Source organism: Diplotaxodon limnothrissa, linkage group LG9 (genome assembly GCF_057381915.1).
Source record: "Diplotaxodon limnothrissa isolate DT_005_m linkage group LG9, D_limnothrissa_male_GT1.1, whole genome shotgun sequence".
In the NCBI taxonomy this organism is placed as follows: Eukaryota; Metazoa; Chordata; class Actinopteri; order Cichliformes; family Cichlidae; genus Diplotaxodon; species Diplotaxodon limnothrissa.
The window spans coordinates 8,797,268-8,814,971 of record NC_140604.1 but is presented as its reverse complement, the minus strand read 5'-3'; the positions used below and the strand labels follow the sequence as shown (position 1 = coordinate 8,814,971).

Genomic DNA, 17,704 nt, shown 5'->3' with positions numbered 1-17,704 from the left:
GTTTAGAATCTATTCAGTTTTATTCATATAGTGCCAAATCAGTCACCTCAAGGTGCTTTATTTTGTAAGGCAAAGACAACAGTACAGAGAAAACCCCATCAATCAGTTGACCCCTTACAAGCAAGCACTTGGTGACAATGGGAAGGAAAAACTCCCTTTAACAGGAAGCAACGTTCAGCAGAACCACGCTAAGGGAGGGGCAGCCATGTGCCAACCTCTCTGGACCACACCCATCCTCAGAAATATTATAGAGCCACAGGGTGTTATAAATACAATACATATTAAAAATACATGAAGTGAACCCAATCTTTTCAGTCAGATTTTGATGGCAGTTGTAATGCAGTGACGTCGCCTGTGTGTGGGGTCATTCTGAAAAAAGATTTCGAGTGTAAACATCTGGCTATCCAAGGCTGTTGGCAGGCAGACAGCTGCTTTCTTGGTATCAAACCTTTAACCTGACACGCTAAAGATTTAAAGCAGCGGTCCCCAACCCCCGGGCCACGGACCGGTACCGGTCCGTGAGTCATTTGGTGCCGGGCCGCGAGAGTGAGACTCGGGTGTGAAATGTATGGTTTTCAGGGTTTTTATCAGTTTTTAGCGTTATTTTGTTATCTTTTTTTTTTCGTTAACTCGGTTTTCCTGGGTCTTTTCACGTTTGTTTTGAATAGATCTTCTTTTTTTTCTGTACCGGTACTAGCTTTATTTTGTTGTATTTATCCGCGACACCTGGTCCGTGAAAATATTGTCGGGCACAAACCGGTCCGTGGCGCAAAAAGGTTGAGGACCGCTGATTTAAAGGAAAGAAGAAGAACAAGGCTCAGTGTGTCTTGACAGCTCCATATCACCCCAGATCACCCCATCTGAGCCGAAAGACAAGTGAAGCCATCCATCCACCGCGCTGCCTCAGGAGACCTAATTTGTAGCGCTGACACTTCTGTCCAGCTCCACAGTTAGTTACCCTCTGTCCTCGCCTCTCACATGCCAGTCCCTCTTGCTCGCCTTAATGTTTTGCATATGAAAACCCGGCGGGCACTCCCCTTCCCACTTAATCCCAAACCACCGCTGGTAATTCAATTCCTGTTTTACAAAAACATTTTTAAAAATTTGAGGCAGGTGAAGTAAACCATTTAGCAGAAAAAGGTGTCAAAGGGTACATGTTGATACATGTGAGGTCTCACCTGAGGGATTTGGTCCACCCTCGCCATCATTCAAAGTGTAAATCGCCTTTTTGTGTAAAATCCCACGCATTAAGGGAGTTTGGAATCACTAAGGAGCCCCGGTGTTTTGACAGTAATTTGGGAATCAAGGAAAACTATGAAAAGAGTTCCTGCTCGCCAGAAGGCACATATTTTCTTCTAAGGAGACAGACAGAGCATGTGCACGACTGATTGTGACCACACACTCGCTGCGCCTTGCACACACATATATCAATTTTTTTGTTTTATTTTAAATGTACTATGTGTGAATTATATTTTATTCGTCTGGTTCCTGATTAAGATGGAGGAACTGTGCCACAGGCCCTTGTGGTTTGGGTATGGATATCCACAGTAAGTGGCCTGGAGAGCGGAAAACTTGGCAGGATATTCGTGTTCTGGGCAATTAGGAATGTTGGAAACCTGAACTGAAATCTGCTTTTGGAGGAGCACTCAATCTGTCACTCACAGTCAAAACACAGCACGGAAAACTCATCCCTGCACATCGTTCAAACTTGCACACACACACACACACACACACACACACACACACACAAACACATATATGCAGGCACTAGAGTGAAAACCGCAACTCAAATGCTTTTAATGTACACCTTTAACAAGTGCCTGAAAATACTCGCACCCACAGATAACCAGGGGCTAGTTAGACCACCCCCGATTGCCAAGCACTCTGATTTCTCCTCTACCAACTTAAGTTTCACATGCTAGAATCTGTGTGTGTGTGTGTGTGTGTGTGTGTGTGTGTGTGTGCGCGTGTGTGTGTGTCCTATTTCAAAGCTGTTTTCCTCTTCGACTCCTAAACTCTGCGCTGACTCAATTAAGTGGCTGCTCCCTTCAATAGCCGTGGGTCTGAAATTCCATTTGAATGTGATGTTCAAGTGTGTGTACATGTGTGTGTCTCTCTGAGTGTGTGTGTTTTAATAGCTTTAGCACCTGCTCGTTCTATACACCAATCTAAGCCAAAGGCCAAAATATAATTACGTTGGAGTCCCGTTTTATTCTGTTATAGAACAGGCTCACTGTGGCTGTTATCCTGTGGTTAAACAGCAGATAGACAACTGTTCAGCTCAAGTTCACCAGTTAAAGCAGTTACATAAATCTGACCCCGGTGCTGCTGGGAGCAGAAAAACCTCTGCAGTGTGTGCGCGCGTTTGTGTGTGTGTGTGTGCTCATTGAACACCGATATAATGAAAGCAAACTCTGCCCACCTGTTCTCCGAGTTTTAATCTGAGACCTCATTAGCACACAGTGTGTTATTTCCACTACATAACCTGCACAGTATGTTGTGTTGCTCTGTGGTCCTCTGAGAATGTGTGCACATGCACATAATAGCAGTAATAGTCTGATTTTCAACCTTATTACCTAAACACTAGACTCAAAAAAGAATATGATTCATATACAACATTGTGGGACTGACACTCCCGCCCTTGTGTCCTCTCTGTTCAGATATGACTATGTGGAGGTACGAGATGGCACCGATGAGAGCGGTCAGTTGGTGGGGAAGTACTGTGGAAAGATTGCCCCTTCTCCAGTCGTCTCTTCTGGAAACCAGCTTTTCATCAAATTTGTGTCCGACTACGAGACCCACGGAGCAGGCTTCTCTATCCGATACGAGATCTTCAAGACAGGTAGGTGACAGTTATCTTTTGCACAATAGCAATATTTTTCACATTCATCCATCCATCCATTCGCTTATCCTTTTCAGGGTCGCGGGGGGCGCTGGAGCCTATCCCAGCTGTCATAGGGCTTTCTGGGAATTTAACTCACTGAAATTCCTCTTGGACGATTTGTTAGTACAATAATGAAACCATAAGCAATATCACTTGTCACATAATTGCGCACAAAATTCTCCAAAAGACGATTAACAGCACAAAAACTGTCAAGGGGCCTCGTTCTGTGGCTTCAATTAGCTGAGGTAATACCTCACTAGACAGCTAGCAGTTATAACCACTGCTGTTATAACCACGGGATCGTGGCTCAAAGAGTTGGCAGTTCATCTTGTAACCGGAAGGTTGCCGGTTCGAGACCCGACTCGGACTGTCGCGGTCGTTGTGTCCTTGGGCAAGACACTTCACCTACCGACTACTGGTGATGGCTAGAGGGGCCGATGGGGGCCGATGGCACGATATGGCAGCCTCGCCCCAGTCTGCCCCAGGGCAGCTGCGGCTACAACTGTAGCTTGCCTCCGCCAGTGTGTGAATGTGAGAGTGAATGAATAGTGGAATTGTACAGCGCTTTGAGGGCCCCGAAAAGCACGATATAAAAATGCAATCCATTATTATTATTACACCTGTCACTTGAACTGCAGATGTTCTCAATCATACAGTGCTTTAAGCCCTGAAACATTTTAAATGGATGGGTAAGAAAAAAAAACAACGTCCACCCTTGTTAATCATAAACTTTGCATTAGAGATCCAAAATGTTTTTTGGCTGTTGACATGCCTATTTCTTCTCTTACCTTTGAGATTTTATCACTGATGTATGAGGCTCGCTTTTTGAAGACAACCTCAAGTGGCCATTATTGGAACTGCAGTTTGAAGCACTTTTTGCATCAGCTGTGGTTCGCTAAACCATTGGAAACTTAGTTGCCCGGAATTCAAAGTTGTGTTTTCCTCCTTTTTCGAGCAAGCTTACTCTGTGATGATCTTTCTTTTGTTCTTATTTGCATTGGTATTACATTTAAAATTGTCTGAGCTGACACCTTAAAGTAATTGTTGACATCTTGCTTTAAGTTGAGGGAACGCTGTCCCAGTCCCCTAATTTGTCAAATCTATCAAACGCGGTGCAACACGCTATAAAAGCTGGAGGAATAATTCTGATAATGAAGCAAGAAAGAGCCCCTCCATCTAATTTCATGGTTTGTTTGTGATTTAGTCAAGGCATTAGAGCATCAAATTATGCAAATGCAATATGGCAAGCAATATGCTTCATTCAAAACCAATGAATCATAGTCCCATATGTTCCATAATTGTAGCAGTTTTCATCTGGTGTGAATTATTAGACAATAAGCATGGGCATAATTTGCTAAGCGCTGATTTAACAAATGTTGTTTCAAGTGTTGGTTTATTGTCAGATGGCAATCCACAGCAAGGGTATGAACCAGCTATTATAACCTCTGATGTGCTAGTTGTGGAGAAAATTATTTCAATCCACTTAGCAGGGCTCTAGCTGAGGAAACACTTTCAGCACCACAGTAGTATGCAGTTAGTCATGTTCCTCCCTTAATACTTAAAAATAGGACCTCTGGGTAATTTTAGGTGAGAGCCCAGTATGTTAAATCAAAAATATTATCAGGGGATGTCTGTCTTATCAGACCGAAGCATAGCAAGAAAGAGAATTTCCTGTTGGGTTGCTGCCTTCCTTTGTTTAGACTGGAAGAAGGCAGAGGAGAACAGCATATCTAGAGAGTGAGTAGTGGCCAGGTAGGTGCGACAGTCTCCTTTTATTAATTAACCCTAGCAGCAGTCTATGGGACAGCCCCCCGTGACCCCAGGAGACATGATAAATAGCCCAGCAAGGTTCCTCCTTGCTTTTAATCTGAGCGAGTGTGTGTTTGTGCTTGTATGTCTGGGTTTGTGCGTGTCACCATCACAGTAGGGCAGCTGGTGGAGTGTGGGTCCATTTACGAGATCAAAGCGACACACCTCGACATACGCAAACCGGTCCACACGCACACACACATTCCCCCCTGATAGGCTAGTTAAATCTGCTACATTCTTTCCACGATTAGCTTGGTATTTCCCAGTCTCATCTATTAGCCAGGACTGATTATAAATGAGGCGTGTTAGGGGCCCTTTGGCGATAGGGAAGAACTGCTGAACACTCACAGGGAATCTAGCAAGAAACATGAGTCTAAGCGTGGACAGAGAGCAAATCGGGGCCAGGGTCGAACTTTTTCATATGAATATTTTTCACCCAGTGCTATCCCCCCCTGCAGAGAAGAGCACCGTGGGTGCGCCATCACTTTCTTAGTGGATCCAGACCATCGTTAAGCTTTGAATTCACTCTGTGTTTTGACTACTGTGGTGCTGGCTCCTGCCAAGAATGGGCTCTGAGATCAATTAGCAGCTCTGTTTGTTGGAGTGAGAGAGAGTGAGAGAGAGAGGACCGAGCAGAAAGAGAGATACAAAGCTAGCTGATTAGCGCAGCTTATCAACACGCACGGCATTAGTTGGGAAAACATTGTGTTGGCTAACACATGTAACGTTAATGATGATACACAGATGCTCCGATAACGGACAGGGAAACGGGAGACTCACGCCCGTGCATGTCAATGAAGGGAAATGCAAAGAATGCAGGCTGTTTATCACTGTGATTATAGGCCCCGGCTCACTGGAAGTCAACCTTGGGGGCTGCCGCTGCCTTTCATCCTGGGTTTAACAGAAGCAAAGGTCGTGTGCAAGATAAATATGCTCACAAGGCAAACATATTCAAATGCACAGCCCCCCTTTGGGATCATATGCCAACTTTTACAAGTATGTTTATATGTGCAGGTTCACTCACGTCAGCTGTAAGCTGTGCAGTTACAAATTCAGAAACACTTGAAAAATCCTGGCATCTGTACCCCTGGCTTTCATCAGCGGCATGCCTGCAAAGTGTCTAATTGGTAGAGAACAGGTTGTTTTGCAGGCTCTCTATGGCCGCTTCTGCATCAGTCTCTACCCCCTCTCCACTCCTCAGTCCCATCCAACCATCTTAATTAGCATGGGCTATTTATTTTATAGCCCACAAATTGGCAGCCTCGCTCTGCTGGCTGAGGTCTGGCGAGAGGCGGGAAGAGCTAGATGGTGGTGAAGAAAGAGATAGACAAGAGGGATAAGTCGGAGAGGGAGGAGTGTTTGGCCCAAAGGGAGCAGTTCAGCAAGCTGCTAGTGTTTGTGCGTCTCTACAGAGGCATTTGACGCCCAGATAAAAATAAAATGTCGATTAAAAAGAATGTGCTGGGAAAACAATGGCCTCGACTTGCAAAAATCGAGCAACAATGAGAGTGAAAAGCAGTAATGCGTCCCCCCCCTCAGTGTAAAATGACTTGATGTTGGATTACCCACCAATGAAATCCGGCTGCTTTTGTAAGAAGAAGATCCGTGTTTGTCCTGTCATCTGAAAGAACCGTCCTCTTTAAGTGTACGCGTGTGCGCACACGCGCAACATATGTTTTCTTTTAGCAGCTCCTCAGTTTGCTTAGAGCTGCTCCAAGGCTGGCCGAGCTCCCATTGAAGTGGGAGAGCAGGCAGAGATAGTGCCACTGGTAGCCCCCACCCCACTCACACACACACACACACACACGCACACACACAGCTCATCCTAATTGCTCGGCAGAATGACTAAGCCTGGAGTGAGGCCTACCATGCCACACTAAAATATATATGTTCTCATGCAAAGGCCCTGTTTATCATGTCATGGAGATGTGGTTGCTTTTACTCTGAGCACACACCTGTGAAAACACTTTGAAGGTGTGTGCGTGTGCTGAGTGGGACCTAATGGGAGGGTGGCTTTTGTGGACGACACACCCTGATGCCTGATGGCAGAGGTCACATCTGGAGACGCACTGTCATTGTACACACGCACACACACACACATGCAAGGCCCTCATGGAAACTCGAGACAACAAATTTCTTTCAGGGGAGCCCGAGGGATACTGTGTCCCCAGCCCACCCCCATCCTATCAGTGCAGTGTCATCCATCCCTGTAAGTGGGGAAGGCAGGGTGATGTCATAGGCGCATGCTAAATACCACGTCAGTTGTGCAGAGCCTCAGGATGTGTGTGTGAGTGTGTGGGGGTAAATGCAAACCTGCCTCTTCCATCTGTTTCAATGACAGACACTCCACAGGCTCCAGGTTAATGTTTGATTTAGTGTGGAAGGAGTTAATTCTCCACCGGCAATTAACCCTTCTGTCAGTGTGGCGGGGGCGGGCGTGAAGGCGGTGGGGAGCATTAATGGCGCAGGGGGGCAGAACTGGGATAATAATCAGCCGGAGAGCGACATAGAACACAAACAGTGGTGATTTACTTAACAGCCTAAGAACAACACCTTCAGCTTCTATGGCTCCAGCCAACCCACCCTGACTTGGGTGGGTTGGTGGGGGGCAGTGATGATTAGATGCAAAGAAAAAAAGTTTGAAGTGTTAAAGGAGCAGAAAGAAAAAGAGGGGGACAGCAGGAAAATAGCAAGAGGCTGTCACATTTGACACCCGTTCCCTGGTTGTTCTAATGATTAACGCACAGTCTCCGGTTTTCTCTCAGCACTCAGAGCAACACAGAGCACAAGCAATCAGGGGAGACTTAAGAGTTGAAAGGCGCACCACTGCCTTAATGTCCAGACCACATTTATTTAGCATTCATTATGAATCTCTCACTCTAGCAAAGATTGAAATCAAATCCCCATTAGATATCGTTTTGCCAGCTACAACTTGCCCTGTTAAACAAATTCAAATCATTCAGGAAGCAAGTTGCCAGTGACATCTGTTTACTCCTCCATCCAGAGAAGGACTCCATATAAATGAGAGTTAACAGAAGTCATTACTGCCAGCGGTAAACAGTGGAGTGTCTGGTTGGAGGCTGCCACTAAATGCTGTGCGCTCAAGGTTGCTTCTTCCTTTCTTTGTCCCGTCCTTCTGCTTTAAGTTTAAAAGCTGCAGTTTGCGCGTGCTTGCTCAGTCACACTTTTTCATGTTTGCAAACCTGTTTTTTAACCTTTCCTGTTTTTAAGAAATCTACGAGGAGAGACACCCACAACTGCAGCAGTAAAACAGCACAGGGAGAGACAGGGAGTAACTGAGGTGCAGGGTGTTAGCCTTTGGTTGACAGCTGGATATATTTGTCTCCTGAAGCTCCTTGTCAAGACACACGCAGCGCATGTAGGGGCGATGTGACAGGAAAGCGTGACTGCTTTTCTGTTTGCCTCTCGCTCGCATCAGCACAAAACATCCTGGGCGTAGTGAGAGGAGCTGGGGACAGAAGCCCTCCCATGTGGAGACGGCAGATAAAAGAGATCTGTTGGGTGATTATCTCACCGGTGGGAGCAACCAGAGTGCTCTGTCTCTCTCGCTCCTCTTTTTTCATTTGGAGGGAGTTGCATGCAGCCAGGAACAAAAAAGCTGACAGTATAAGAAGGTTTGTCCTTGCTTTCGCCTCAGTTATGACAGTTCAGAAAGAACATAGCAACAGAAATGTTGACAGTGAGGTTGGTTCAGTTTGGGGACAGTATCTCTGGTTAATGCCTTTTAGCACTCAGAGGAGAAGTCTGGTGTGGGGGACCTTGGTAACTATTCAATTCAATTTTATTTATATAGCGCCAAATCACAACATAAGTCGCCTCAAGGCGCTTCATAGATACAGAGAAAAACCCAACAATCATATGACCCCCTATGAGCAAGCACTTTGGCAACAGTGGGAAGGAAAAACTCCCTTTTAACAGGAAGAAACCTCCGGCAGAACCAGGCTCAGGGAGGGGCGGGGCCATCTGCTGCGACCGGTTGGGGTGAGAGAAGGAAGACAGGATAAAGACATGCTGTGGAAGAGAGACAGAGGTTAATAACAGATATGATTCAATGCAGAGAGGTCTGTTAATACATAGTGAGTGAGAAAGGTGACTGGAAAGGAAAAACTCAATGCATCATGGGAATCCCCCGGCAGCCTATGTCTATTGCAGCATAACTAAAGGAGGATTCAGGGTCACCTGGTCCAGCCCTAACTATATGCTTTAGCAAAGAGGAACGTTTTAAGCCTAATCTTGAAAGTAGAGATAGTGTCTGTCTCCCGAATCCAAACTGGAAGCTGGTTCCACAGAAGAGGGGCCTGAAAACTGAAGGCTCTCCCTCCCATTCTACTTTTAAATACTCTAGGAACAACAAGTAGGCCTGCAGAGCGAGAGCGAAGTGCTCTAATAGGGTGATATGGTACTACAAGGTCATTAAGATAAGATGGGGCCTGATTATTTAAGACCTTGTATGTGAGGAGAAGGATTTTGAATTCAATTCTGGATTTAACAGGAAGCCAAAACAGGAGAAATATGCTCTCTCTTTCTAGTCCCTGTCAGGACTCTTGCTGCAGCATTTTGGATTAGCTGAAGGCTTTTCAGTGAGTTTTTTGGACATCCTGAAAATAATGAATTACAGTAGTCCAGCCTGGAAGTAATAAATGCATGAACTAGTTTTTCAGCGTCACTCTGAGACAGGATATTTCTAATTTTAGAGATGTTGCACAAATGGAAGAACGCAGTCTTACATATTTGTTTAATATGTGCATTGAAGGACATGTCCTGGTCAAAAATGACTCCAAGGTTCCTCACAGCGTTACTGGAGGCCAAGGTAATGCCATCCAGAGTAAGAATCTGGTTAGATACCATATTTCTAAGCTTTTCAGGGCCGAGTACAATAACCTCAGTTTTATCTGAATTAAGAAGCAGAAAGTTAGCGGCCATCCAGGTCTTTATGTCTTTAAGACATTCCTGCAGTTTAACTAATTGGTGTTTGTTATCTGGCTTCATGGACAGATAGAGCTGGGTGTCATCTGCATAGCAGTGAAAATGTATGCTATGTCTTCTAATGATAAGGGAAGCATGTACCAGTGTTTAGCCGAGATAATCAGAAACCAGTAGAAATGATACTGTAAGAGCTGTAGTTTTACTAACAAAAATTTGTAGTGGTACTGTGCTCTTTGACTGCCAGCCTACTGCTTGGATTTCGACAGTTTTTCAGCGTGAACCATTTCCAAACTTTAAATCTGTTCTGGTCAACTGCTGAGCTGAGATAAGGGTCACGGTAGAAGCTGATGAAATGGATGGAGAGTGGAGCTCGGAGCCAATATCCACACGAAATTCAACACATTGACCTGAATAGCACTCTGGATGCTACAGCTGTCTAGAACACTCACCACAGAAAGAACTGGCTTGCATCTATAGTTTTACCCCCCCACCCCCAGAACTGCGTGACATTAATATCAAATGTGGCAAAGTGCAAATCTCCAGCATCCAACAACCCTCTCATCCCGGGGAGCACTCTCCCTGAACAAAAATCAATCCGAATTTTTCCTGGGGTAAATACGAAGGGGGAAGCTGAGAAATTAATGGCGCCCACTGTTCGCGAAAGCCACACTTTAGCCGCCGCACTAAATGTCAACTCTTTTTGGAGTCAAAGCGCCGGCTCGCTGTGGCTTTCAGCTTGGGACGAGGGGAGAAAATCAACGTGGCTCTCCGTCCCTTCACTCAAAGCACCGGTGGACAGGCTCAAGTGGGGTTGATGGTCTTCAATTAGGGGCCCAGCAAGATGCTTGAGTGGCGATGGAAAAAATGCAGTTTGCCACATTCATTTAAGCTGCAGTGACTGCGGCACAGTGGCTCTGTCTAATGATAACTCCCTGCAATTTTGGTTTCGATTGGCCCCACCTGCACCCATCACGCCAGCTGCCAGACAGGCATGAAAATGATGTTATCCTGGGTACATTTCTACAACTAATGGCTCAAAATAATAACAGTAATTATGTTTTTTTTTTTTTCTGATTTTCTATCTCTGTGTATATGTTTGTATAAAACAGGCGCTTTCTAACACTTGGGACTGATGCTTGAGTCTGCATAGTGAACGCATCCTAATGTCTGTCACATACATTTAAACATTTTCAAGCAGCTGCTAGTCTCAGTTTGTTTTTGTTTTTTTGACTCACATGTCAATCATTCTTAAATCATAATTTTGTGCTTGTGAGAAGTGTCTGCCATGGGAAATGCGTTAATACTCCTCATCAGCTGAAAGGTAGCTCTCCGGGGAGCTGTGCATAAATATTTTGACTTTTCCTGGTGTAAAACTGTGTGTTTAGGTGTGCGTGCGTGCGTGTTGATGAATGCGCAGTCATTCACTTTGCCTTCCATCACTGACGCTGTAATTTTGCTCGAGCACCTCTCATATGTTTCGCAGACATGAGAACATCAGAACAAATCAAGCTCTTTATTCATCATTCCCCCGATTCTGGTGATTGAGGCCTTTCACTAATGTTTACACTTTCAGCCCAGATGTTCCTCCAGTTTTAACACACATACAGTGATGGAGTGTGATGCTCAAAAGCTCTGAGCTTTTGAACATCCAGATGTAGAGATCCAGATGTGAAAACAAGAACTACTGAGGTGGTCTTGCACCTATGGGCCGTAAACTGTCCTCCCCTCAGTAGGGCAGCTGGAAGGCTGAGCTTCTAAAACTTACTTTAACACCTAAGCAACTCACTTAAGCAATAGTCATTCAAATGTCTTCCTTTGTCCCCCATTCATCTTCTCACTTCTCATCTCACTTTTTCCTGTCATCCTTCCTGCAGGTCCAGAATGCTCCAGGAACTTCACCTCCAACAGCGGCATCATTAAGTCACCTGGGTTCCCCGAGAAATACCCCAACAACCTGGACTGCACTTTCATGATCTTTGCCCCGAAAATGTCGGAAATCATCTTGGAGTTCGAGAGCTTTGAGCTGGAGCCCGACCCAACACCCCCTACTGGTGTGTTCTGCCGCTATGACCGGCTGGAGATCTGGGATGGGTTCCCTGGAGGTGAGTGAATGGGAAGAACAGAGAATTGAATACAATTTAATGTGAAAGTGTGAGGCATTGCAGCAATGCATCATTTAACAATTTAGGGCATCACTCCTACCTGCTGGGCAGCGTTAGATCACTTAATATACACAGATCAGGCATAACATTATGGCCACCTGCCTAATATTGTGTTGGTCCCCCTTTTGTTACCAAAACAGCCCTGACCCATCGAGGCATGGGCTCCACTAGATCCCTGAAGGTGTGCTGTGGTATCTGCACCAAGATGTTAGCAACAGATCCTTTAAGACCTGTAAGTTGTGAGGTGGGGCCTCATTGGATCTGACTTTTATGTCCAGCAGATCCCACAGATGCTTGATTGGATTGAGATCTGCAGAATTTGGAGGCCAAGTCAGACAAGCTCAAACTGACTGTGAAACTCAAACTATTCTTGAAAACCTGTTAACCTGTGGTGGGAGCGTGAGAATGCGGGTGAGTGGAGTGATAAGTTTCAGCTTCGCTGCTCACTGTTTTTCCAAAAGGAAAGGAGCAACTTTAAACAATAAGATGACATTCTTTGGGCAAGAAGGCTAACTACCTTAACCATACTTGGAAGTGGTCTAACAGAATGCTTTGTCTTTGCCAAATGCTGAACACTTCCTGTCACAATCCTCCCATACTTCCTTTTTCAGTCACAGACCGTATGCCTAGTGCCTGTACATTTGGGAGTTCAATGTCCAATCTAGGCTGTAATGTTTAAATTGATGCTTTTCAGGGTGCTGACATGTGGAGAACACAGTCTGATCTTGCAGGAAATTGCTCCAAAAAGAATTTCCTTTGCAGGATTCTTTGTGTTTCTCACCAGAAGTGCTTATTAGAGTGAAACAGCACTCCATGGGACGTCTGCTGCTCTTGGTTTACCACAGGCCACAACGTTCACGTGGATCCAGGCACACAATCAAAATATTCCCCCATAAAATGGCGTTCTAAAATCCATCTATCTAAAAATAAATAAATAAATAAATAAATCAGCAGGTGAGCGACGGAGCGAGAGCAAGCAAGCAGCGTTCAAAGCAAGGCTTCCATTGCTCTGGGATGATGCTTTGAACTCGGCAAGTGAAATCACCTCTTGAAGTTTTCAGTTTTTCTCCTGGCTATTCCAACACAGGGTGCAGACAAGATGAAAGCTTCTCTTAGCCATCAGTGGCAGAAAATTGAAAGAATTTTATCTTGTTGCGTTCAGCACAGTGCACATCAGTATTCTCTGCTTTCACGTCGGAGGTGATAAGGTTGAAGCGCAAATCGCGGCGCCTTTTCAAGTAAGTTTACTTAAAGCTCAGTTTTCTTTGAGCCCCTGTGTCTGTAGATGTTAACTTTTGCCAAGCTGACCTTTGATTCCACAAAATATTTCCACAACTCATTTGTGCAACCCCTCCTCCCTGCCAGAGGTGACGCATGTCTAATTTTCAAGACTGGTGTTGATTAAGTCGATTCTCAAAGACTCTGGGAGCTGAGAATATGTCACATTATTAGCACCTTTTAATACATATTTTTACAGAAGACACTGGGGGTCTAGAAAAAGTAACGTTTCCGGCACTGCTTGATGATTAAGATTCAGATCTGTCTCAGTTCATCATTGCATACAGGAAGCTTTGATGAGAGCAGGAACTGGAAAATGCCATTTTGAACTGATGTAGCGTCACGTCACTCAAGTGTTGCCACGTGTGATCCACAGTCCTGTATAAAAATAAGCCAGGGGAGGAAAGCAGCATGTCGGCTTCTGCCAGGTGGTTCCTGTGCAGGATCGATAATTATGCATTAGCACGGAAGACTGGAGGCAGAGGTGGGAGACGTTTGGGCAGGCGCAGGTCTTCGTGAAGCAGCAGGGGGAGGAGGATCTGTGCTACCCCCTTACCCCTATTCTTAAAGTGCACCTCGCTCAACAGGTGTGTCGTGGAACCTCAGCGAGCCATTTCCCTGGGAAAGGCTGGAGAAAAGGCAGCAAGGTTCTTGAAAATATCATAGTGCTGGGGACTCATGCAGATAATCCAGGAGATGTTTTTTCAGCTCAGGTTCAAAAGCAAACATACAGTAGAGTTGCACATTTGTTCACCAGGCACCTGGTCTGTGAAGATTAATTTGAGCCGTCACATTGCTCCCGCCCCCCGCCCCCGAGCCCCAGCAGTCTGGCCTTTGCCTTTCATGTAGGAGCCGGGCTGGAAGTGGCATGTTTTGGATGACAGGAGGCCACGGGGAGGCAGGACTGTCACTCGCTGCTGATCACAGCATTACTAATCACAGATAAGCTCCAGCTCCCCCAACAGGAACGCACACTCACCAGTGCACACGGATCACATCAGAGACGCAGGGCAAGGTCATTGTGCTCCCGCGCTCACCCTCTCTCTCTCCCTCCCTCATCACCCCCATCGTTCGCACTCTCCCTGCATTTCTCCACCTCCAACCTTTCATCCATCCTGTTTTCCCATTCTGCTCAGTCTGCCCGGCCGAACACATCGCTCTCCCACTTTTATTGCTTTCCGACTTTTAATGCTTCCCCATTGTCTCGCTCCAGTCTTTACTTGTTTGGCCTCGCTGGGCCACGGCTGTGTCTGCCTCAGGTCTAAGAAAACAATTGTGGGTACAGGAGGTTTGTGGTATTTACAGCCAGCAAATAGAGACCATGACCCCCCCCCCCCCCCCCCCCCCGCACGCCACAGGTTGCGCTTGCTTTTTTTTTTGCCCCTGTGGCAGGCAAACGAACAAACAGTCTTTTCTCGCTCTTCTTTATTGGGTCGATTGACACACCAGGTTTCACACCTCCACGGTGGGGGTGAGGGGCTAGTTAAAAGCTATGTGTGACCAAGTCTAACTCGAGGAACATATTATATATTTGCACTTATTCCCTCTTTTTCTCTCTCCAGTTGGCCCACATGTCGGAAGGTACTGCGGGCAGAACACCCCGGGCAGGATCATCTCTTACACAGGCATCCTGGCCCTGACAATCAACACCGACAGCGCCATTGCAAAGGAAGGCTTCTCTGCCAACTTCACCGTCATCGAAAGAACTGTTCCAGAGGGTGAGCTGGCATACACTCCAAACCCCCCCCCCCCCCCCCCCCCCAGAAAAAAGCACTTAAAATCAGACAGATGGGGATGTCAGGGAGGCTGAATCACAGGTAGACAAAGAACATTGGTACACAAGTGGGATGACTGAGGCAGAAATGTAAATTTGTTTAGTGAAAGAAAACTTTAAAAGTTACTAGCTGTAAAAGAATTAGAGGGCAAGAATGTAACCAGCCGGAGAATATTACACAAAGAAGCAGATGTTGTCTGCTACTTTCAGTGGGTCCTGTTGTGACAAGTTCCCACTTGTTAAGCAGAACTCATAAGAGTTATTAAATAAACACCTCCTGCCTCTTCATTTGGGGAATGTGTTACTGGTTACAAGTCTGCCTCCTGTGGTTTACAAGGCTTACATTTATACACCATGAGCCCAGACGGGCTCCAAAAGACGGCTTCCTCACCAGTAACAACCCTGGACGCACACTTACACACATCCCTGGGGCTTTCACATTCAGTGTCCCTGTCACGGCGCCTGACCCCCTGACCCCGTTTTGCAAAACTTTCCATCTAAACATTTCATCAAGGAGGAAAAGTCCTGGTAGGAGTCATAAATCTGTCCAGAGGCCACCCCCTACACACATACCCACACCCACACATTTGGTCTTTGAATAGCAGCAGAGATGGATGAAATCCAGCCAATCTACTAATCATCTCCAAAGAGCGTTTTATCTCACCCAAAGGGGAAGGCACACTTTGCTGTTGTACACATGCTGCAAATGAAAACAAGGCCACCTCGCAGCAACGAGAAGAGCTGTGACTGTTTATGTCACTTCTCTTTAGTTTACTCCGAGTCACTCGGGCTATTTTAATCACGCGTCCAAGATCAGATTACGCGGAGCAGCTTTTCACATTCGCCCTTAAGAGGCCCAGTGAAATATCTGACCTGTGATCAGCGCACACCTTCATTTAGAAGTCAGTTGCTTGGGATACGTCACCAACTCAAACAAATCCGAGATGAAAATAAAAATCTCCAGACCCTGTCTTTGCTTTTCCAGGCTTGTACTGCTTGAATCATTCATAATCCCCTTATGCATAATACACGGTGGATTTTCTCGCTTCTCCGTGGCGAGGGGATGGGTACGCTCCAGCTGAAAGCTACTGATGAAAGGCGATAAGGCGCTGAAAAGAGGCCTTGTCTTTTGTTCTTTCTCATACACTCATCCCCTCTATCAACTGTCGCCATTTTCCTCAGCTATCAAACCCCGCTTTGGTCGCTAATCCACGTGATCAGATACCACCTTTGAAAGCGAACAGACAACCTCCTTGTGTTTTTTCGTTGATCGCGGTCTGTATTCTAGGTGACGTAGGTCCCAGTACAAAAGTCTGGCAAGAACGGCCTTCAAAGAAAGGCGACAATGAATGCGGGAGGTGCGAGACAGTTTTCTCGGCCTCACACGGAGACTCCGGCATACCTTTGTGCACGAACACATGCGTATACAGCCACACGTCGACACTGTAAAGCACAAGGATGCACGCTGACCCACTGACTGAGGCATGTGAGCAGGCCAGCAGATGGGGAGACCATCTGTGTTAGCTTTTAGGCAGCAGCCACACAGCAGTTCCACACTACTCTCCATCCTGAGCCCTCTGAATCTGTGCATGTGTGTCTGCATATAAGCAAATGACTGTATTTTTTTGGTCATAAGCTTTTACATTTATGCTAACATGCTGCTTGAAGGATTGCCAGTTTGCTTTATGACCAATTTCCCCATTGGGGGAAAAAAAAGGAAGTAAATAAACAAGAGCTGCTTACATGAGTGGCTGTAAGTGTGCCTTCGCATACCTCTGTGTTGTTGTGGTGAACTTAATGAAAAACTGCCCGGATCAAAAGGTCATTTTCTTCATCACTCTACAGCAGGGTCAGTATGTCCAGCCAACTGAGGTTAGAGGGGCTGACCCCAATCTGACCCAGCGGAGTCTTTTCGTTTACGGAGCCCCGGATACCACAAATCAGCTGCCCAGAGTTAACACTAACAAGTGAAGCACCTCCTCCCATGGGGCTGACCACTGAGTGTGATGTATGGTCCCCAAATACAGACACTAAACACACCTAAACTCCCACAAGAGACCAAATAAGGGAGAAAATGGGGAGAAAGGTTAAAAAAAAAAAAGATAAACTGCCCACAGGGAAGTGAAGGGAAACTGATCCAGTCAGTGGAAAAAAAAAATTACTGGAGGGAAAGTCACTCTAACGCGTAATACCAGCCTACACTGAATGTTTTATGAGGACATTTTTACGTCTTAATGCGGAACGCTTCCATCCTTCTTCCATTAAAAAGTAGAGGGAGAGACGCGGGAAGGATTTACCGAGGCACTGCTGATGTGCTCCTCTTTCCCGGCCGGCAGTGCTGAGTGGCTGTCGTGCGGTGGCCTCCTCCCTTGAGATAAGCTCTGATTCTGTAGCGGGGGTGGGGGGCACTGAAAAGACATTGCTGTGTCGCATTTTGACTCAGAAATAAACATTGTTTACATTTTCCCTTTGCAGACTTTGACTGTAGCGACCCTTTAGGCATGGAATCGGGAGAGATAACATCAGATCAGATCATGGTTTCATCCCAGTACAATCCTAGCTGGTCCCCAGAGCGCTCCAGACTCAACTACTATGAAAATGCATGGACACCAGCAGAGGATTCCAACAAAGAGTGGATACAGGTAACCTACTAACAGGAAGATAACAGCACATCACTGATAACATTTAAATTTTTAACAGGAAGTTCAATCAAAAGGCAGCGTGGAACAATTCTCCAGCTGTCTGTGGTCTGTCTTTCTGGAAGTGCGTCACAGTCTGAGGGTGTGTTGTGTATTTGACGCGACCGCTGCCTGCTCGAGCACAGTCGGTGTGCTCCGTGTTTGTTCTTCG

The 17,704-nt window shown here is 46.0% G+C and overlaps 1 protein-coding gene across 1 annotated transcript in view; it reads left to right on the top strand.

Annotated features, from left to right (window-relative positions):
* The window catches only part of nrp1a (neuropilin 1a), a 62,179-nt gene that overhangs the window by 18,092 nt on the left and 26,383 nt on the right, over positions 1 to 17,704 (top strand). Inside the window, exons 4-7 of the mRNA XM_085361930.1 lie at positions 2,661 to 2,842; positions 11,515 to 11,742; positions 14,643 to 14,798; positions 17,330 to 17,496. Coding sequence (XP_085218056.1) covers positions 2,661 to 2,842; positions 11,515 to 11,742; positions 14,643 to 14,798; positions 17,330 to 17,496 — 733 coding nt within the window. The remainder of the gene's footprint in view (positions 1 to 2,660; positions 2,843 to 11,514; positions 11,743 to 14,642; positions 14,799 to 17,329; positions 17,497 to 17,704) is intronic.